This window comes from Geotrypetes seraphini, chromosome 13 (genome assembly GCF_902459505.1).
Source record: "Geotrypetes seraphini chromosome 13, aGeoSer1.1, whole genome shotgun sequence".
Taxonomy (NCBI): domain Eukaryota; kingdom Metazoa; phylum Chordata; class Amphibia; order Gymnophiona; family Dermophiidae; genus Geotrypetes; species Geotrypetes seraphini.
Window position 1 is genome coordinate 70,283,245 of NC_047096.1, and position 23,238 is coordinate 70,306,482.

The 23,238-nt window shown below is 43.6% G+C and overlaps 1 protein-coding gene across 3 annotated transcripts in view; it reads right to left on the bottom strand.

Annotated features, from left to right (window-relative positions):
- Positions 1–23,238, bottom strand: part of TLK2 (tousled like kinase 2) — a 148,469-nt gene that overhangs the window by 90,037 nt on the left and 35,194 nt on the right. For 2 of the 3 annotated variants that reach the window (XM_033919041.1, XM_033919040.1), the window contains exons 5-7: positions 6,858–6,901; positions 6,440–6,541; positions 1,323–1,418 (exon numbers count right to left, since the gene is read on the bottom strand). In XM_033919041.1, coding sequence (XP_033774932.1) covers positions 1,323–1,418; positions 6,440–6,541; positions 6,858–6,901 — 242 coding nt within the window. The remainder of the gene's footprint in view (positions 1–1,322; positions 1,419–6,439; positions 6,542–6,857; positions 6,902–23,238) is intronic. The other variant, XM_033919042.1, reaches the window with a different exon arrangement.

Here is a 23,238-nt window from a genome sequence, read left to right on the forward strand (position 1 = left end):
ACCACACAAAATAGTTATTTGTAGTGTAAAGTTGAAAGATGGCAATAGCCAAAAGGAGAGTTAATAGCAGCAGAAGTACGTTAGTCAGTCATCAGGAGAATCAATCAAATAAAAAAGATGGGGGAAGCAAACTAGCCAAAACCAAAATGCAATTATGAATACCGTATTTTCACGCAGATAACGCGCACACGGGTATAGCGCGCAGAAACCACGATTTTATGTACAAAAACTTTTGTATACCGCGCTCACGGGTATACCGCGCATGCAGCCCGACTGTCCTTTCACCCACCCCGACTCTCCTCTGGCCACCCCGACTCTCCTTTCGCCCTCCCCGACTCTCCGTTCACCCTCCCTGACTTTCCGTGCACTGCCCCGCCTCTCCGTGCGCTGTCCCGACTCTCCGTTCACCCGCCCTGACTTTCCGTGCACTGCCCCGACTCTCCGTGCGCTGTCCCGACTCTCCGTTCACCCGCCCTGACTTTCCGTGCACTGCCTCAGGCCGCGCCCCCAGGTGGGACCTAAGGCTCCAGGGCCTATTCTGATTGGCCCACGTGCCTTAGGCCCCACCAGTAGGCGGAGCTTTGGGACGGATGGGCCAATCTGGCCTCATTCCGTCGTTGGCTGCCTGCCGGACAGGCGGGTTTGGCTCCCGTCTGTCCGGCCAACTACCAAAGGTACGGGGAAGGGGGGTGGGGGTGTCGTGGGGGTCGGCCAGGGGGGTCGCGGGTCAGCTGGGGGGGCGGTCGGAGGTTCTTGGGGGGGGCGGTCGTTGGAGGGAGGGGGGTTTGCGTCGAGGGCAGGAGGGCCTGGGATCCCTCCTGCCCGTAATGTAGTGCGGGGTGGGGGTAGGGGGTCGCCGTGGCCAGGAGGGTTTGGGCTCCCTCCTGGCCCGATATTGTCGGGGAGTTGGGGAGTCGGCCGGGCAAGAGGGCTTGGGCTCCCTCTTGCTCCGATCGTGGATGCGGGTGCGGGTGGGAGCGCGTGCGAGCGGTCGTTCGGGGTGGGGGTGCGAGCGGTCCTGCTGGGGGGGGTGAATCGGGCGTCGGGCAGGGTGGGAACTATGTAAAAAAATTTTTGTATACCGCGCTCACGCGTATAACGCGCGAGGGGTATGCGCGGTAGGTAAAAACGCGTATAACGCGCGCGTTATATGCGTGAAAATACGGTACTTTGTTTTAAATATTCCTAACTCCCATCACCATTATGTATATAACTATGGATATAAAGACAAGGCTGTGAGGAACGATAGCAGCTTCTACTGAACAGTGCTAGGAGGAAGCCACCTCATTCCCCGGTGTCAGAAAGAAGACAACTCTTCCTACCTGTGTGTGCCTGTGCTGGATGGACACCTGCTTTAGTGAGCTGCAGGACTGCTCTATGTTCCCTGATCCGGTAGAGGTGGGGCTACCTTGCTGACTCTGCAATGAAGGAATCCAATGTGAGGCTTCCACACACAGGTGTAAAGCCAGCCCCATCCATTTCTGTTATCAACTTCTGTTCGCTACCCATAATAGGATTTACCATCATCTTGGGGGCATAAGGCATGACACACTGGCCACTTCTACTGTTGTGAGCACGTGGAATAAGTTAAAAATATTTTTCAAAATTAATGCAAAATATTATAGAACCAGAGAAATACTTACAAAGTACAAACCCTGGACTACTAAAATAAATACATTCATGTCTCTTTCATTTTTATATTTACGGGTCCTTTTACTAAGCTGTAGTAAAAAGCAGCCTTAGCGTGCCTTTGTGTAGGTTTTTTCTCATGCGCTAAGGCCATTTTTATTGCAGACAGAAAAGGTCATGCATTAATGTTCATAAACACAGTTTATCAAATCAATGTTGCCAAAACATATAATAACCTACTGGGAACCAGCATTGCACATTGTCAAAGATGGAGAAAAAAGCCTCAAATTAAAGAGACAGCACAGCAAATGCACACCAAAGCTGCCATAAATACTATCATAGGCAAAAAAAAAAAAAAAAACTGTATCAAAAATACAGAGCAGTGCCAGCTAAACAGCACAGAGGATTAAGCACCAGGGTTACATGATCACTTCTCTGCACATTACCCAATCCAAACAATCCACTGCAATATATTTATATTGCTGGATAATGGCTGATTCACAGCACAGATTCATATCATATTCTCAACAAAGATCTGTGTTTCGCCAGACATGGCTGCTTCAGGGGATAAGGTGTTTTTAATCTAGTGCAGGGGTGTCAAACTCTGGCCTGCATTGTAATTATATCTGGCCTGCAAGAAAATACTAAATGTCTACTAGAGCTGGCCCATCGGGTATGTCAATGTAGGATAGCTATACTATCTTTACAATGTGTGTCAGTTGTTTTTAGACCTTTCACTTTTATTTATTTATTATTTTTAATTCATCATGTGACCATCGATTTCTTTAGCATCCAATCTTTTTATTCAGCAAATCATTTTATTCAGATCTTTGGGCGTTTTTTTGGTGCCACATTTTGCTTATGATTACAGTTGTGAATACGGCACTTGTCATGTGACTCCCCTTTTTAAATTGCCGCTGTTTTTCGAGTCAGTTTTACCTTTGGTTTGCTCAGCTCAGAGCACTACAGATTGTCTCTACTAGGTAAGAGCCACCATGGCTTTATTTCATTCTTCCTTTTTATTTTTAACATGCACATACAGTGGAACCTTGGTTTACGAGCATAATTCGTTCCAGAAACATGCTCGTAAACCAAGTTACTCGTATATCAAAGAGAGTTTCACCATAGAAAGTAAGGGAAACTCGCTTGATTCGTTCCACCTCCCATCCCCCCCTGGCCACTGGCACTGCTCCACCTTACCACATCCCCAAAAGACCCCCCCCACCCCCGCTTCCACATCTCCCCTCCCCCATGAACTGGCATGGCCTCCCCGCCTGCAAACGCTGCCCCCCCCTGTGAACTGGCATTGCCCCCCCACACAAACGCCCCCCCCCATGTGAACTGGCATCCCCCACCCACCCAAACTGAAAGCATACCCCCCAATGTGGCACCGGGATGCAGCACCAACCCACAAGAAGTACCAGTGCCTGTGCTCAAAGATCGTGCCTCTCCTTTGACTGGGCCTTGAGCATCTGCGCATGCTCAAGGCCTTCTGGCTCCCGCCTCTCTCCAAGATTCTCAGAAAGAAAGAGAGCCAGAAGACCTTGAGCATGCGCAGATGCTCAAGGCCCAGTCGGAGGAGAGGCACGATCTTCGAGCACAGGCACTAGCACCTTTTGTGGGTTGGTGCTGCGTCCCTGTGCCACACTGGGGGGTAAGCTTTCAGTTTGGGTGGGGGATGCCAATTCGCGAGGGGGTGTGAGGCTGATTCGTGGGGGGGAGCAGTGTTTGTGGGTGGGGAGGCGATGCCTGTTAGCGGGCGGGGGGACTGGCAAACCAAGTCAATGCTGAGTTTGCGAGTCATGATTTGCAACAACGTTTTGCTCATCTTGCAAAACACTCGCAAACCGGTGCATTCGTAAATCGAGGTTTGACTGTAGTTATTTTAAGTTATCTTAAGTTCCCATAAAATATTAGCTGATGGTTTTATGTTTTCTATGGTCTATTGCAGTGGTCTCAAACTCAAACCCTTTGCAGGGCCACATTTTGGATTTGTAGGTACTTGGAGGGCTGCAGAAAAAAATAGTTAATGTCTTAATAAAGAAATGACAATTCTGCATGAGGTAAAACTCTTTATAGTATACAAATCTTTCCTTTTGGCTAAGTCTTAATAATAATATTGTAATTTATAGATAAAGAGACATATGATCAAGAAACTGTTTTATTTTACTTTTGTGATTATGATAAACATACCGAGGGCCTCAAAATAGTACCTGGCGGGCCGCGAGTTTGAGACAACTGGTCTATTGCCATACTGTGACATTTGTTAGTGCAGGACAGCTATGCTTTTTTTCACACTCTGCAACAGAGACTTTTTATTTATGCATTTTTAAACCTTTCCGCACACAAGGTTTTGTTATTTATTTTTCACCATATTTTTTGTTGAGTTTTAGTTTATTATGTGCCCGCGATGCTTCTTTGGCCACTTTTATGTTTACACTCTGTTTTTTTGCCGAACCTTGGCCTTAAAGTTTTAAGTTGATTAAAAATTTGATATACCGCCTATCATACTTCTAGGCGGTTTTGTCCAAATTTTTAATTTTGGCCCACTGTGTTTTTGAGTTTGACACTCTTGATCTAGTGCAACAAAATTCAACATGGCACCTGACTTAAAAAGTGCCAGAATCAACAAAACCAGAAGACCAATAACATCTCAATTTCATGTGCCGACGCAGAGTCAGAAAAACAAACTGCTCAATCCTTCGATTTAAACCCCATGGCTACAAAGAATCCAAAACATGTACAGTAGAATCTGTTAACCAGCACGCTCACCCAGCTGGCAAAAAAAAAAAAAAAATTGCTGGTGGGGGAAAAAAAAGTCCTCTGAAGCACCAGCGATACAGAGCTGCAAACCCCCTCCCCTCCCTCAAGCCCTGAAGAAATAGTAGTGGTGGCAGTCCTGAGCCGTGAACCTCACCTCCCTACCAACCTGAAGCACCAGCGCAGCAGTGGTCCTGATCCACAAATTACCCCTCCCTCAAGCCCCAAAGCACATTTTAGAAGTGGCGGTAGTCCTAAGCCACAAACCCCACCTCCCTCCCGCTCCAAAGCACCAGCACGCAGTGGTCCTGAGCCGCAAAGCCCGGAGGGGGAGGATCCCTCCATCCTCGAAGCAGCAGAAACAGGCGGTGGTCCTGATCCATGAACCCCCCATTCCCTACCTCCCTTATCTGAAGCAGCAGCTGGTCAGCAGGAGACAATGCTCAAAACTTGCTGCTCACGGCCAGCCCCGGTAGGGCCTTTCCTATGATGCATCAGAAGCAACGCATCAGAGGAAAGGCCCTGCCAGGGCTGTCCACGAGCAGCCTGTATTGAGTGCTGCCTCCTGCTGACCAGCTGCCACTTTGGGTGAGGAAGGGAGGGAGTTCGTCACTCAGGACTACCACCTGTTTCTGCTGCTTTGGGGCTTGAAGGAGAGAGGGGGCTTTGCAGCTCTGGACCGCTGCTGTGCTTGTGTTTCAGGGTGGGGAGGGAGGGGGAATTGAGATCTGTGTTAGACAAGGTTTCTAACATAGCACTCTCAATCAACCAGAAAAACAGTTAGCTGGCATCCACCAATCGCCATGGGTGCCGGATAACTGAGATTCTACTGTATCCATCTTTATTCCCTTTGGTGAAGTTTGCTACAAACATTGCTACAACCTGGAGAGTCTGGGATAATATCAATCATTGCACATGTTTAAGTCCACAAAAGCTCAATGATGCTCAATACAATGATGAACTAAAGATTCCTCTCCTCTCTGATGATCAATATTGTAACAGGTTCAAATATATGAATTTTTAAATTGCCATGCTATCTGTTCAACATACCAACTTACAGGAGCATAGCAGCACATAGACCAAAGGTAACAAAGATAGATACGGTACATGTTTTGGATTCTGTATGGTCATAGGATTTAAATCAAAGGATTGAGTGGTCAGCACATGGCAGTTGAGATGTTGAATTTTATTGCACTAGATGAAGAATGCCTAATTCCCTGAAGCAGCTGTGTCTAGAGAAACAGAGATCTTTGTCAGGAATAAGATATGAATATATGCTGTAAATGTGCCATTATTTCATGTCACTGGATATGTTGCAGTGGATTTTTTGGAGATATTAGGATTAGGGAATGTGCAGATAAGTGATCATAATGTTTAATCCTCAGTGCTTTTTCTGCTGTTTAGCTGTTTTCAGCTGTTTAGCTGTCTATATTATAGATGGAGGGGGGTTTTGTTTGTTTTTTTACTACGATAGTATTTATGGCAGCTTTTGACTTTGGTCTGTATTTGCTGTCACTTTAATTTAAGACTTTTTTCCTCCATCTCTGAGGATGTGCAGTGCTGGTTTCCAGTAGAGCTCTGGGTGATTATATTTTTTGGTAACACTGATAAACTGCATTTGTGATTTTTTTTTTTTTGTTGCCTCCCATTATATAATAGCATCTGGCAGAACTACAGAAAATAGTAGTGATAGTAGTACATTAGCATGCATTAATGTTGCCGTTAGTGAGCCGTCATAAATAAAGAGTTACCAAGTGAGCACTTACCAACATCTATTTTGTAGGCAGTAAGGGCTCACACAGTATCTGCACTAACCAGTTAGCACGCGGTAACGTAGTTGCACTAACTGGTTAGCAGAGGGACACCCAATTTCTGCCTCTGATATGTCCCTTCCAGCAACAACACAAAATTAGGACTCCAATTTGGAACCTACCGCAGGACACTAGAGTGTGTCCCATGGTAAACTATTTTGAGCTGTGGTAAGCGCAGCTTAGTAAAAGGGCCCCTTATTATTTGGAAGTTGCTGGAGACCAGCTGAAGCAGAACTTACAGGTAAGGGTAAAGGATTAGATAAGGAATGCTGCGGCGAGGATCGGGCTACTGGTGGCACACTCCTGCCAGGACTGGTTCCAGCAGCACTTCCCCCAGCAAACTATATTGGAAAATTACAAAACAAAAAATAAAAAGTAAGAAAATATACACACAGTCAAAGGAGGGATATTAAAACAACCAAAAGTCTTCTCATAGCAAGACCAGGAACAAATTAAAACAAACTGCAGGCTCTGACCTACTACAGATATCTATATTTACAAAACTTATTTTTCATCATTAAGTCATGATCTCAAGTCATGTTCTTGCTTATGCTTAATACATCTGCGCCTACTTTTAAGCAGCTCTGGGAACACACCCTGACATGATCATCAGGATGGGAGAGAATGCTGACGTATCTCCATTCCAAAACAACTTACCTCAAAATAGTCGCTGATTTTATGACCCCGAGGAGTGCTTTTTCCTGAAAATGGAAAAAAAAACAAAAAACAAAAAACAACGACCTGAAAGTTAGAAAATCAAAACTGACCCCTCCCTTTTACAAAACCGTAGTGCAGTGTTTAGCGCCAGCCTCAGTGGTAATAGCTCCAACGCTCATAGGAATTCTATGAGTGTCGGAGACTTTTTAACCCCGCGGCCAGGGCTAAAAACTGCACGACAGGTTTGTAAAAGGGAGGGGGTGAATCTTTGAAACTGCTGTAAAAACCAAACATATTCAGAAATGGTTGTTTTACAGGAAATATGTGGACTATGTTTTCAATCAACTTTTGAAAGAAAACTATAAAGACTAAGACCATGCACAACTTTTGTGGGACTCAAGTTCCACCCACAGTTACTTTGAGGTTTTGCTACAAGAGCTAAGTTGGTCAAGCAGAGTAACTAACATAAGTCTCAACTCACACATTACCTGCTAGGGTGGATTGGAGAGGCAGATTTTTAAGAGAAAAAAGGGTCCGAAAATGTACAAATGCATACATTGAACACAATTGGTAATGGAAAGAAAAAGCAATCACGTTAAGTTTGACCAATTGCTGAGGCTTCAACCTGTACCTTAAGGCAGGCTAATGCTAACCCTCCTGTCCAAACTGTCCTGTAAAAACTCCAAAATCTCCATCACAGAAGCCTTCAGTGGGACCAGGTAGCACTCTGACACCAGTACTCAAAATACACCATACCCCCGACACATGCCAAGAGAGTATACCTCTTCCTCAACCGAAGCATGGTAGAATATCCTCTATTCTGTAACCATGCCCTCTCAAGAGCTGGACCATTCGACAATATGGAGACAGGTCTGGCGTCCTCACTAGACCTTGTTCCAGTAGGTTGCCAGAGACCATAAACTTCCTAGGCTCTTCAACCAAGAGATGAATTAGATCCCCATACCAGGGTTTCTGCGAGCAATTACCAGTCTTTCATGCATTTCTATCCTTTGGATTTCTCAGGCCAAGCCAAATGCCTTAGCAGGAACAGATACAGCAGACTGACAGGAGGCCACCCCTGTACCAGCACATAATTCCTTCTGAATATCAGTCTCTCCTGTGACTGAAAATCTGGTCACTTTTACATTAGTCACCATCACCATTAGATTCATTAAGCGACTCATCAAATTAAAATAAAACTTGAAACTTAAAAAACTTGTCCTAAACTCTATTCTTCCAGGTCCAGAATATTTCTGTTTAGAAAATCTGCATGTTATTTATTCCATGTATCAAAAATATAATGCTGTAATATTTTTTATTGTTTGTTTGTTAAATATTTTTTCTTATGCTTTCTTAATACTCTATATCCATAACCCATGTTAAGTGAAAGACTCTTTACAATGTGCTCAGTGCTCCTCCACCCAGGTCATTAGCAAAACGCTGTAACCGTGTGTGTGACTGCTGGGAACCATCATCGCACGTGTATGTTCCCACCTATATATCTACTCAACTTCACAAAACACCAACTTTAAATTGCTACTTATCTTTAGCATAGATGTTCCACAGTGATGATGTACAATAAGGGTCTGCAGTTCACAGTTTCTTGTTTATACAAAAGTGCTCGTGCAATATCAGGAAATTATATTAAAACCTTTAGTCATTTCATTGCTCTTTTCTTATTTTTCTTGTTCTCCAATTCCAGCTGAGTTTCGAATTACATCATCAGGGAGACTTCATATAAGTAGAACCTTATTTTACTTCAGTTGAACCTGAATTGCCATTGTCCGCAGCACGCCATCTTGGGTAGTTATTTATTCCAGCCATAAGTACCATGGACAGAGCCAACAGATGGTTCTCTACCCAGACTACTCAGGCTCACTGCTTTTGCTGCCACCCGGAAACTCTTTTTGCTCCCTTGGTGATTCACATAGACCATGGCTGTCGTATTGCTGGACAGAATGTACACCACTTTTCCCTGGAGTGACTCCTGAAAAACTTTGAACTCCAGATGCACTGGCCTTGTCTCCAACCTGCTTACTGATCACTCTATTTCATTTTTCAACCAGAGGACCTGACACAGGTAGTGCACTCCCTAGCCCTTGAAGCTGGCATCTTTCATTACATCTATCCACTTTGGGGTTTCCATACTCATGACCCTTCCAAACTGGTACTTACTTTAGAGCCACCATGCCAGGCTGCTTCTTGCCTTCTATTGGTACATCCAACTTCTGAGACTGTGGAAACCAATGAGAAAGAAAGGCCTTTTGGAGCAAACACATGTGGGCCCTGGCCCCCTGAACCACTTCTAATGTCACTGCCACAGATCCCATTACCTATAGATAGCCCTTCTCAACATCAGGAAACTACAGATGACTTTTTCCTGATGGGCACTGAAGCAAACACCAAAGTATTTTCTTTACTGAGTTGGCTCCAAATTGCTCTTGGTTGGGTTGACCAACCAGCCTAACTGTTCCAAGAACCACACTACCTGAGAGGTAACCCATTTGCTCTCCTGCAACACTGATTAATAGGTGCCATCGACTTGTGCTTGAGTCTTAGCAACTTGATGATCATCATCAAAAGACTTCATTCAAATCAGCAAATTGTTCAAATAGGTAGTAAGGGCTCACACAAGTGACTAGATTCTCGTTTCTTGTTCACATGACTTTGGGAGACATCATGGCTGGCATATGAGAGAATGGAGATTTTGAGTTGCTATTAAGTAAGAAATGTATAAGTCTATGTCAAGGCAGACATTTGCAAATTGGGGTATGAGGACAACAAAGCAAAATGAATGGAGCAATGTGGTTGGAATGTAACTCATAGCTGTGTTACAGCTGATGATGGAGAGGACAAGGGAAAATTATAGTGTGGTGGTTGAGAGAATGCGGGCAAATGTAGTCAACAGGAAAGACACATAGAAGAAATAGGAAAATGTCTATCTGATGACCTTTTGTAGGTGGGAGACAGGCGATGGAAAGAAAGAAAAATAACTGATGTACATAGTTTAGCCCAGTGTTTCTCAACACATGGTATGTGTACCCTTGGGGTACATGGCACTAGCTGCCCCTGAGGATATTGCCTGCCCACCTGCCAAAGCCACCAGCGGGGATCCCTCCTTCCTGCCCGCCACCCTCCACTGAAGCCGCTGCCGGAGATCCCACCTTCTTGCCAGTCAGAGGAAAGCCTTCCATGTTGCGGGGTGTGTGTGTGTGTGCGTTTTCCAGCTACCTCCTTCAGCTGCACTTGTTGGGGGAGACACGCAGGCAGTGGTTCACACCCTGCACATATATGACCTGGAAACCTTCTCTCAGATATCAGAGGGAAGGCTTGTGGGTCAGCCATGTGCAGTGTGTGAACCGCTGCCTGTGCATCCCCCCCAACAAGTTTCGCTGAAGGAAGAAGGAGTGAGTGTGGCTCGAACAAGTAAGGGGATATGATCTGAGAGAAAGGAGGGGGGAGGAAGGAGCGCATTTTGATATTGGAGGAAAATTTGGCATAGAGAGAGGAGTGAGGTAGAGATGCATGGGGAATAGAAGGACGAGAGGGAGCAATGTTGGATATGGTAGTGGAGAGGGAACAGAAGGACAGATTAAAGGGGATGCAAGGGGGAGGAAGATGGGTGCCAGACCAATAGAGAAGGGAGGGAGGGAGAGATGGAAGGGAGAGACAGACAGTTTCTGGTAGAGGCATAGAAATAGAGCAGATGCCATAAGGAAGAGGCAGATAGAAGGGAGACAGTGGATGGAAGGAAGAGAATGACGAGAAGATGAAGAAAGCATAAACCAGACAACAAAGGTAGAAAAAAAATTATATATTTTTCTTTATTTTTGCTTTATGATAAAGTAGCATTTTTGCTGTGTTCAATATAAAACTATTGTGGATGGGATCAGATGGGTTGCGGGGGCGAGAATAGGGACCGAGTTTGTGGGGACAGGACAGAGACAGGGACAAATTTTTTTCCCGTGTCATTCTACAAGTCCCAATCCCTTTCACCTACCTATAACTTTCCATCTCCTTCTCTCAGCTAGACATAGTGATGGAGGGAGAGATGGAGAGAGAGATGTGGCATTGTGGAGAGATGGAGAGAGAGATGTGGCATTGTGCTGGAGAGGGGTGATAGAAGGAAAAATGAGCAAGGAGGTTGGGGGCAGTGGTGAAAAATGCTGCACATGATCCAGGGAATGAGAGAGGGAGAAATGTTGGATGTGGCAGTAGAGGGGGTGAAAGAGATGCCTGGATCTCTCAAGACAGATAGACAGTGAGAGAGAGAGGGAGACATGTTGCCAATAGGGGTGGATGAGAGGGGAAGAAAAGTTGGACTCATGGAGGGACAGAGAGATGTTGCTTGGAGAAGGGAATGAGGTCTGGAGGAGAGTAAGTGTGAAAGAAATATTGGAGGCACAGTCATAAGGAAGTGCAACCAGTGACTCATGAAATTATCACACAACAAAGGTAGGAAAAATGATTTTATTTTCAATTTAGTGATCAAAATGTGTCAGTTTTGAGAATTTATATCTTCTATTTATATTTTGCATCATATCTGTTTATTTTTCTATAGTTGTTACTGAGGTGACAGTGCATATTTTAGTCATCTGCCTTGACTTCTTTGGAAAAAAAATGAATATAAATGATAATTAACATTTCCTGTGTGTATAGTGTGCATTGTGTTTTTTAAATTTTGTGGTTACCATTATGTATTAATAAGATTATATTGTGTGTATATGAAAAATGGATGGAAGGAATTGCATTACAATTAGTACTATTATTATGGGGTGGGGTCAGGGGTGGAGCCTGGGTGGGTCTGGACTGGGGGCACTCTTGATATTTGTTAAGACTTAGGGTGTACTTGGCTTAAAGTTGAGAAACACTGGTTTAGATGCAGCTAGGATGGAAATGTTCTTTGTATGGTTGGAGGAAAAAAGCTAACCGAAAAATATGAAATGGGACATTTGTTACTGAAATCTGCGACGGGAAAGATAAAACAACCCATGACCTAGATTCATTAAATGAGTTACACTTTCCACTTAGTGGTCATTGCTCATGCCTGATACTGAGATAGGAAATGCTAATCAGAATATCAAGAGGAATTGATATATACGTAGAATAGGAAATGATTTTTGCAGCACCATTAGAGTAGTAGTAATGATAGAACTTAGGGTATAATGCTTTGTGATTAGGATGAAATGTAATACCGTATATACTTGAATATAAACCGAGGTGACCCTTTTTCCCCCAAAAAAGGAGGAAAAAAAGCTGACTCGAATATAAACCAAGATTAGAAACTTGGGTGATCCTGGTGTGCCAGTCTACAAATACCAGATATCCTTGCCATAAGTTTTAATACAATTTAACATTAAATATTTTTATTAGTGCAAAACTCCTGAGGAAGGGGCTTTTGATCTCCAAAAGTTAGTAAAAAAATGTATTAAAATTAGTCCAATAAAAAGATTTCCATTTTCTATTTATAAATGTTTATTAATAAAGCTACAATACTACTTTATTCTAAAGCAACAAAAAAATTTCTCTACTTTTTATAAGCTCTAGTTTCTGCTTTCCTCATCTTCTCTTCACTCTCCATTACATCCAGCATCTGCCTTCTTTCTCGGTTCCTTCCATTTTTCTGTTTCCACTCCATCCACCATGCTTTGGTATCTCTTCCTTCCCACTCCAACGCACACTATGGTCTGGCATCTGCTTCCCTTCCCCCATGCCCTGGGATCTCTCTCATAAGAACATAAGAATTGCCGCAGCTGGGTCAGACCAGTGGTCCATCGTGCCCAGCAGTCCACTCATGTGGTGGCCCTCTGGTCAAAGACTAGCGCCCTAACTGAGCCTAGCCGGTTCAGCAGGAACTTGTCTAACTTTGCCTTGAATCCCTGGAGGGTGTTTTCCCCTATGACAGAATCCGGAAGAGTGTTCCAGTTTTCTACCACTCTCTGGGTGAAGAAGAACTTCCTTACGTTCGTACTGAATCTATCCCCTTTCAATTTTAGAGAGTGCCCTCTCGTTCTCCCTGCCTTGGAGAGAGTGAACAACCTGTCCTTATCTACTAAGTCTATTCCCTTCAGTACCTTGAATGTTTCGATCATGTCCCTTCTCAATCTCCTCTGTTTGAGGGAGAAAAGGCCCAGTTTCTCTAATCTTTTACTGTACGGCAACTCCTCCAGCCCCTTAACCATCTTAGTCGCTCTTCTCTGGACCCTTTCGAGTAGTACTGTGTCCTTCTTCATGTACGGCGACCAGTGCTGGACGCAGTACTCCAGGTGAGGGCGCACCATGGCTCAGTACAGCGGCATGATAACCTTCTCCGATCTGTTCTTGATCCCCTTCTTAATCATTCCTAGCATTCTGTTTGCCCTTTTTGCCGCCGCCGCACATTGCGCGGACGGCTTCATCGACTTGTCGATCATAACTCCCAAGTCTCTCCAAGTACCACCCCGGACATCCTGTATTCGTGCATGAGATTTTTGTTACCTACATGCATCACTTTACACTTATATCCACGTTGAACCTCATCTGCCATGTTGATGCCCATTCCTCGAGCTTAATTATGTCACGTTGCAGATCTTTGAAATCTTCACTACTCTGAATAACTTTATATCGTCTGCAAATTTAATCACCTCGCTCATCGTACCAATGTCTAGGTCATTTATAAAGATGTTGAAGAAAGAAAGAAAATTCTTAATTTCCTGAAACAGCAAGACGCTGATATTTATTACATCCAGGAGACTCATTTGAATGCTTTAGAGTCCAGTAAGCTGGAAAAAGGATGGGTGAAGCACTGTTTTTCTGCTCCTGCGATAGGAAAGAAGGCTGGAGTGGCTATTTTAATTAACAAAAGGTGTATGGCTTCATTTAAATTACTTTTTTATGATCCTTCAGGGCGGTGGGTTAAGGTTGGCATGTGCTTGGGGGAACAGGTTCTGATGCTCATTAACATATAAGCTTCCAAATCAAATCAAATTGAATGTTTTAAAGATCTTCAACAGTTGATTCTACCATTGGCTGCCTCTGATTTAGTGATGGCAGGGGACTTCAATGCTGTTATGGATGGAATTTTGGATAAAAAACCTAGTAGGATTTTGAAATCATTAGGATTGGAGAATTTGGTTCAATCTTGTGGGTTAAAGGATATATGAAGAATTCTAAATTATAATGTTCGGGAATTTTCCTTTTATTCCCTTGTTCATAAATCTTTTTCACGTATAGATTATGTTTTTGTGTCTAATTAATTTGCACAACAGGTTATAAGGGCCACCGTTGATCCAATCATTCTATCAGATCATGGTGGAGTGTGGACTGAATTTAGAGCTGGAGAACAAGAATATAATAGACCTGTGTGGAGGTTTAATAATGCATTGCTTGCAGATTCTAGCTTTATTGAGAAATTTCAATTAAAAATGAACAAATATTTTCAAATTAATGATTCTGGGGAAGTTTCATTAGAAACATTATTACATTACATTACATTAGGGATTTCTATGCCGCCATTACCTTGCGGTTCAAGGCTGCTTTCAAAAGATTTATAAACGGAGGTAACAATGGAAGAACAGTTGATTTACTAGATTGGTAAAGAGTAGATCTTTTGACATTTTCAGGGGTTGGAATTAGTACAGCTTACAAGAGGTATATAGACGGGGGTTACAATGGAGGCACAATTGTCATTGCTGGGGTAGTAAGAGTGGATTCTTTGTCTATTTTAGCATTGTTAATAGTACGTGAAGTTAGGGCTGTTTCAGGAATTTCTTGAAAAGTATAGTTTTTATTTCTTTTCTGAATGTCTTGTAGTCTGCGGTGGTCATCAGCAGGTTGGAGATCCGGGTATCTAGTTTTGCAGCTTGAGTGGCTAGCTTTCAAAGCTACCATGAGAGGACAAATTATTTCATATTCAACATATGCCAGGAAAAAACTTAGATTAGAATTCTCAAATTTGGAACAAAACATTAAAGATTTGGAAGCTCAATTGGCCTAAAAATGGAAGCAAACTACTCTCCAGGCTCTCTTAAGAGCTAAATATAAATATAATGAAATTTCATCTCAAATGGCTAGGAAAAAGATGTTTTCTCAACAAGCTGTGTATTATGGAAACTCGAATAAAGTGGGAAGAATGTTGGCTAATTATCTCAAAGCTAAAAAAAGGAAAGTAAAAATTGTGGCCAAAGATGAAAATGGGGAAACTCATTCTAAAATTATGTCCCCTATGCGACTATCTCATGTATTAAGTAACAGACTACCTAGAGATCATGAAGGGCATAGAGAGAATAGAGAGGGACAGATTCTTCAAACTTTTGAATAATAAAAGAACAAGAGGGCATTCAGAAAAGTTGAAAGGGGACAGATTCAAAACGAATGCTAGGAAGTTCTTCTTTACCCAACGTGTGGTGGACATCTGGAATGCGCTTCCAGAGAGCGTAATGGGGCAGAGTACGGTACTGTAGTTCAAGAAAGGATTGGACAATTTCCTGCTGGAAAAGGGGATAGAGGGGTATAGATAGAGGATTACTGCACAGGTCCTGGACCTGTTGGGCCACCGCGTGAGCAGACTGCTGAGCACGATGGACCTCAGGTCTGACCCAGCAGAGGCATTGCTTATGTTTTTAGATCATTTGTTCCCAGATGGATAACAACATCAGTGTTAAAATCCTTAGTTTCTTCCTTAATTACAGTCAGTATTTGCCTGTAACTCCTGGTAGCTGAGGATCCTGGAAGACATTTCACTATTTTGGTCTCCTCACCTTGTGTTCCAAGGTTAATGCCTCTGATGATGGAATCCCCCAACAGTAATAGTTTTCTGTTTTTGGCTTTTTTATTTGTGCTTAGGGTGCGCTTGTTCTCTTGAGTTAACTTCACTGGTTCCAGTCCTACCTCCCTTCCTTTGCACTAGTGGAGCGAAGGAATTCTGTAGAGGTAATATTTGTGAAGGTGGATGTTTCTGTGTTACATGTCACAGTCTTCCTGAGCCTACTGTGACCCATTTATTTATTCTTTGAGGTAGAGGTGGTAAGTTGGATTTTGTGGAATGATGGAAGCTGCTTTAATTGCATTCAATTCCTGTTTAAGTTTGCAGAGCTCCTCCTTAATACTAGCAAGTTGAAGACAGATGTGGCAAGCCTTAAGCCTCCAAATAGTGTGTCTTGGAATTAAAGCACCACAGTGATTGCATAGAATAAAGGTCATCTTGATTGGTTGTGAAGTGACTTGATTTGAGTAGTCCTGCTTATTTGGGTCTCTATATATGAACAGTGGTCCCTGGGATGGGTGGGACTATAAGTCTTACCCTTATTCCTATGAAGAGGAAATAAGATTTAACAGAGGATAGAGAAGGTTTTTTTTTTTTAAGTAAGAAACAGGGAGGAGGAGAAGAGAAATTTAAGCAGATATAAAGCTGAAAAACAGTGAAAAGTGCAGAATATGAAATTCTGAGTAACTTAGCTTTTAGAAGTTCACAGGGCAGACTTGTTCACAGCACTGTCCCAAAGATAATGCAGTTAACCTTACTAGTAAATCAGAGCCCCTCCCTTCTACAACTAATCAGCAGACACAATGGCTGAAAACTAGTAGGTCAGAAATACAGGCTCTATACCAGATCAGTGGCTACCCCGAAACACAAGATTTTAAACAAAAATGCAGGCTCTATACCAGATCAGTGGATAGCCCAAAACACAGGATTTTAAACAGAAATGCAGGCTCTATACCAGATCAGTAGCTATCCCAAAACACAGGATTTTAAAAAGAAATGCAGGTTCTATACCACGATAAAACTCAGGATTTTAAATAGAAATGCAGGCTCTATACCAGATCAGTAGCTATCCCAAAACACAGGATTTTAAACAGGATTTTCCCTACTTTAGCCACAGGCACCAGGATTTAGAGTTAATATAAGTCTTACCCTTATTCCTATGAAGAGGAAGAGGAAATAAGATTTAACAGAGGAAAGAGGATTTATTTTTTTTGTTTTTTTAATTAAGAAACAGGGAGGAGGAGAAGAGAAATTAAGCAGATATAATGCTGAAAAACAGTGATATACAGTCGAGAAAAAGACGTTAGCCCTATTGTTCCTTTGCAAATCGATATACATAAAATCAACCCTTACCTCTTAAATGGTAAGTTTATATATCTGCACAAGGAGCTAATTGTAAGGAGGGAGGGGAAAGCAGTAAAAATGAATGTGAAACCTTTTGAGAAGAATACTCCGCAAGTCTTGTGATCTTTGTGTGTATAGCCTGAGGTTTGTCATATTATTCTTTCCTTGGAGAAGAAAGCATATAATGACAGCAGGCTGTAAAAGAGACCCAAGTTTGGGAATATTTTAATGAAGTTCCTCTACCTAAAATGCAAACACTGTAACAAAGAAATGCAAGGTCTAGTGGCCCAAATGAATCATCATCATGAGAAGTGCTTTAATAAAGATGACAAAAGGAACACCTTTGAACAGGCAGAACCTTCAGGTTGGTAAATATTTTGATTTCATCATTTTCTTAGACTGCTTTGAGGAATTGTCATAGGTGAGCAAAAATATATTTGTTATTATTACTGCGTGCTACCATCATTTTCATAGAGTTGTTATGAAGAAATAGAGAGTTGAAACAAGCAAATATTCCTTTTTTGGGCAGTACGGAGTGGCAGTAAATACAAGGAAAGACTAGATATTTATCTCAGTAACCTTTCTAGTAAATAGGCACATCATTCTTGAACTCTTAGGTAGTCAATCCCTTCCCACAAGATCTGTGTAGAGCCTCTTTAGCATTTTCTTCATTCTGCCTCCCATCACTCTAGGCTATCCTGTACCTCCTCAGTTCATACTAGTGCTGACCGATTCAGCGGAAATTTTTTCTATTCAATTCAGTCTATTGGATTTTTCAATTCAATTTCATTCACGTTTCTTGCCCAATCAGGTGTTGTTGTTGGTTTTTTTTAAGTCCTGGCAGGTTTATTTTGTAGTCTTTTCACCCACCCCTTTGCCCTCTCCAACCCCACACCAGTGCTGTGGTGTAAATTAAATAAAAATAGTTTTCCTGAGACTTCCGGTGATGTCACCACTGCGATGGCAGCGAGACTTTAGAGTTCCGCTTCTCCGGATGAAAACTGGCTTATAATCAGCACTTTAGAAAAGTTCTTTTTGATTCTTTTGACAGCTATTTGGCCATCTGACATTGCTATGGCTTCCATTAGCAAAAAACCTAAGCCGGGCTTGTGCACATTTGCATACCAGGTGACGGTTCATGTGGATGTGGCCTCCCCGCCATGGGCTACCAGTGATTCAATAGGGTAGCGGCACGAGGAATTGCCGCTGCTGGCTGTGGACGACAGTTCAGTGGAAGGTCCGGTGTTGCGAATGGAACTGTAGGGATGGTTGTGGTTTGCAGAAAACGGTGTTAGATATGGGACAACGCCTGGGTGAATTCAAGGACCGAGTTATTGACCATGATGGGGAGCTGCTTCAACTTCAACAACATTGTAAAGGCTTGGAGGAAAAGTATGAGGAAGTTTTGTTGAAACAAGAAGATGGTGAGAATTGTGCCCATCGTAACAACTTGCGGGCCTGTGGTGTCTTTGGTGGTAGAGGACAATGTAAAACAATTTTTTTATTGATGACTATTGCAGGACAAGCAACCAAAGATATTCAGGCTCAACAATAAGAAAATCCAAATACAGAAAATGAAAAATCCAATCAGCAAGTCATCAATTTTTTAAGAACCCCCCCCAACCAAACAGCCTCCCCCCCCCCCCCGGTGGAAGAGGACTTAATGCGAAACCATCTGTGAGAAATTGCTGCAGACCCTGATTTGGAAATATCCCACGTTGAATTCAATCGGAATCTGATAGCCTGTTTTCATCATTTTCTGGTGAAAGAAAAACTGTTGGGCCATATTGTTTGGGAAGGTGCTGACCTCGTGAAAGTACAGGCGATCCAAATGTGGAGTCCAATTTGGCCACCATGTCCACCCTGTAAAATTTCATGAAAGTATGGTGGGAGGACCATGATGCCACTCTGCAAATCTCTTCAGGAGAAACTGCTGTAGCCTCTGCCCAGGAGGATGCTTCTCCCCCAGTGGAATGTGACTTTTAAGACTACAAGAGGTTGCTTTCTGCTCCTGATATTGGGTGAAGAAATGGCCATATGAATCTATCTGGAAATGGTCGCTTTAGAAGCTGGTCGAACCTTACGGGCTGCACCTGCCAGCTCACAGAGATGATCTGACAGTCGAGACTCATTTGACACCTCCAGATAATGAAGCAGCACTCTGCAAACATCTAGCAGTTTCAGGACTTTATCTCCCTTTTTGAAACTCGAGGGTGTGAAGGTGGGTACTTTTATTTCTTGGTTGATATGAAAATAGGAAACTACTTACAACAAAAAGGACGGTGCAGTATGCAGAATCTCTCCATTCTCCGATATTCTGAGAAAGGGTTCTCTACATGAGAGAGCCTACAGTTACAACATCCACTGAGCTGAAGTGACCACCACTAAAAATGCAGCTTTCACCGTGAAGTCCACCAATGATGCCTGATCCAGGAGCTCATATAGAGCTTTAGTGAGCGCCTGCAAGACCAGATTATGACTCCAAAATGGAAAGGCTTGTCATATTGGAGGATGCAAACACAAATCTCCCTTCAGAAACTTGGCCATATCTTCTTATTTACTTGAGATCTGAACACGAACTTGAACTTTGAGGGAGTCCACCACCAGACCCTTTTCAAGTCCCTCTTGCAGGAATGCTAGGATCAAAGAAACTGGAGCCGAAACTGGGTCTTCACTCTTCTGTGCACACCTGATCTGGAAATACTTCCAGGCTTTCGCATAGGCGGCTAACATCGACTTCTTCTTGGATCATAAGAGTGGCAATCACCATGTCCGAATAGCCTTTTCATACTAAGGCTGCATGCTCAAGAGCCATGTTGTTCGACCAAAGTGCTCCGGATCTTTCAGGGTGATTGGGCCCTGTGTGAGTAGTCCCAGGTGGCAGGCAGTCTGAAACTCCAGTCCTTTTGCAGACCAAATGATATCTGCATACCACAGACGCCTCAGTCAGTCTGGCATGATTAGCACAACCAGTCCCAAATGTGACCTTATTCTTTGTAGGATTCTGCCTATCATGGGCCATTGAGGAAAGACATATAGAAGCCCCTCTCTTTGGCCATAGTGGTACCAGGGTGTCTAAGCTGTTGCTTCCTGGTTCATATCTTCAGCTGAAGAACAGCGCTGCTTTCTTGTTGGCCCCCCAACACCATTAAATCGAACGTCTGTCACCCCCAACAGCTCATGATGTTGTTGAATGCTTCTGGAGAGAGAGACCATTCTCCGAAATCTAGGGGTTTTTCGGATAAGGAAATCCACTTGCACATTGTTCACTCCTGTGACATGCACCATTGAGAGGGCCATTAGATAGATCTCCACCCACTGAAACAGAAGTTGAGCTTCCAGGCGTGGAACAGCAGTGGTTGGATCTACAGCCTCAGCACCCTGGGGTTGTGGGTTCAAACCCCGCGCTGCTCCTTGTGACCCTGGGCAAGTCACTTAATCCTCCATAGCCCCAGGTACATTACATAGATTGTGAGCCCACCGGGACAGAGAGGGAAAATGCTTGAGTACCTGATTGTAAAAACCGCTTAGATAACCTTGATAGGCGGTATATAAAATCCTAATAAACTTGAAACTCGAAACTTGGTGCTCCCCTGTCAATTGACATAAGCTATTGCCATTGTATTGTCTGAGAAAACTTGCATTCCTTTGTTCTGCAGTTGGCATCCGAATGTCTGCAGTGCTAGGCAGATGGCTCTCAGTTCCAACCAGTTCATTGACCATTTCTTCTGTGAGGGGGACCAGAGCCCCTGAACCAGATGTCCCTCGCAATGCACTCCCCAGCCGTAGAGGTTGGAACCCATGAGGAGATGCGGAGTGGCACTCCTTGAGCCAAAGACTGAGGTTCCAGCCACCAGTTCAAACTTAGCCATGCCTCTGCTGTCCAAAGTACAGCCATCTGCAATGCATCCCTTTGTGGGTAACAGCAGGAAAGGAGTGCATTCTGGAGGGGAAGTAAGTGCGCTCTTGTCCAGGGGACACACATCTAAAGCCGCTACCAATGACCCCCAGCACCTTCAGGTAATGCCAAGCTGGTGGGGCCTACCTGTTCGGAAACTCCATGATCTACTGCGTGAGTTTCACTTTGCAGGCGTCTGGCAGAAACACTTTGTTCTCTTTTGTGTCAAACAGGATCCCCAGATACTCCAGGAATTGTGTCAGCTCCAAGTGGCTTTTCCAAAAGTTGACTACCTAGCCCAGGTCTTACAGGAGTTGAACCAGTTGCACTGCTGGCCTTTGGCTTTGGACAGTGCTTTTAACAGCCAATGGGTGAACCTGTATCCCCATCTTACAGAGATACACTGCCACTAACACCATTACCTTGGTGAAGGTGCGTGGTGCCATGGCCAGACCAAATGGCAGGGACGAGAACTTTAGTGCTGCGCCAGGACATGGAACCTTTAAGAACTTCCTGTGTTCTGGAAATATGGGCACGTGCAGATAGGCCTCTGTCAAATCCAGAGAGGCAAGAAATTCCCCCGTCTCCTTATGGTATCTTGAGGGCTACATTGACTGATTTGAGATCCAGAATTGGTCTCCAGTCTTCCGAGTCTCTTTTGGGCACTATTAAAGCAGGGGTGCCCAAAAGGTCGATCACGATCGGCCAGTAAATCGCAAAGGCAACGCGAGTCAATCGCGGAGCCCATCCCGCAATAGACTCACATTGCCTCTGCGTTCTGTTCTCCCTGGTTGGGAGGGGGGGAGGGGGGGAGAAGGCTTGTGGGCTTGTACCCGTCTGGCTTGGCATCGAGGAAGCAGAGAGAAATCGGCAACGGTGGCTTGGGGCGGGGGCAGGGAGGGAGAAAGACAGGCAGACAGAAAGAAAGAAAGAAAGAAAGGGGGTGGCAGGGAGAACAAAAAGAAAGAAGGGGGCAGGGAGAGAGAGAGAGAGAGAGAAAGAAAGAAAGAGGAGAGGACAGGGAGAGAGGAAGAAAAAGTTGGACTCATGGAGGGATAGAGAGAGATGTTGGTTGGGGAATGGAATGAGGTCCGGAGGAGAGGAAGTATGCAGGAGGCAGAAATAAATAAATATCGGATTTACAGTCATAAGAAGGAAATGCAACCAGAGACTCATGAAATCACCAGACAGCAAAAGTAGGAAAAATTATTTTATTTTAAATATAGTGATCAAAATGTGTCCGAATTTATATCTGCTGTCTATATTTTGCACTATGGCCCCCTTTTACTAAACTGCAATATTGTTTTTTAGCGCAAGGAGCCTATGAGCATCGAGAGCGGTGCAGGTCATTCAGCGTAGCTCCCTGTGCTAAAAACTGCTATCACAGTTTAGTAAAAGGGGAGGGGGTATATTTGTCTATTTTGTATAGTTGTTCCTGAGGTTACATTGCATATTTTAAAGTCATCTGCCTTGACCTCTTTGAAAACCCCCCCGAATATAAATGATAATTAACATTTTCTCTGCATAGTGTGCTTTGTGTTTTTAACATTTTATTGCTGGTAGATCATTTTGACTTGGTTATTTTAAAAGTAGCTCGCAAGCCAAAAAAGTGTGGGCACCCCTGCTATAAAGTATATGGAATGTCTGCCTAAATCCAATTCTCCGTCTGGTATGGGCTCTATAACTCGTGTTATGCAGAAGTACCAGGGGAAGGGGAGAGGAAAGACAGGAAGCCTACAACCTGTGGCTGGCAGAGATGGCAAGGACCTATGCCAGACTGCAACATATAGCTGGCCAAAGCTCGGGGCTGGAGAGAAAATATAAACAAAAAGCATTCTTTGGTACAAGCTGCAGAACAAAATCCCAGAAGCAAGGCTCAAAGGAAACCAAACCTTGATGTACACAGGACATCTCAGGTAATCAGGCTTACCTAAAGAATCCTAGCACACCAGCCCTACCTGTAGAGAAATATTGAGGTTTTCAAGCCAGCATCAGCCATAATACTGGTGATGTCATAGTTTGAAACAGTTTCCCTAATTCCATCTGCTGGTTGAGAAGGAACAGTATGGCAGGATGAAAGGAAAATAAGAATTGTTATTTTGGATCAGATCAAAGGTCCATCTGGCCCAGTATCTTGCTTCTAACAGTGACCAAGCCAGGTCACAATTACTTGGCAGAATGAAAGATTAGGTTTCTTACCTCTGCTAATCTTCCTTCTTGTAGATATCCTCTGGAGCCTGAACTATCGGGGTAATGCATCCATTCCAGCCTTGGCTGCAGAACTTTCTTCCTCCCCTCTTAAAGTCAATCAATTTGTACCTTTGCTTAATCTTTGTAAACCGCATAGAACTTCACGGTATTGCGGTATATAAGCTGTTATTATTATTATTAAAAAT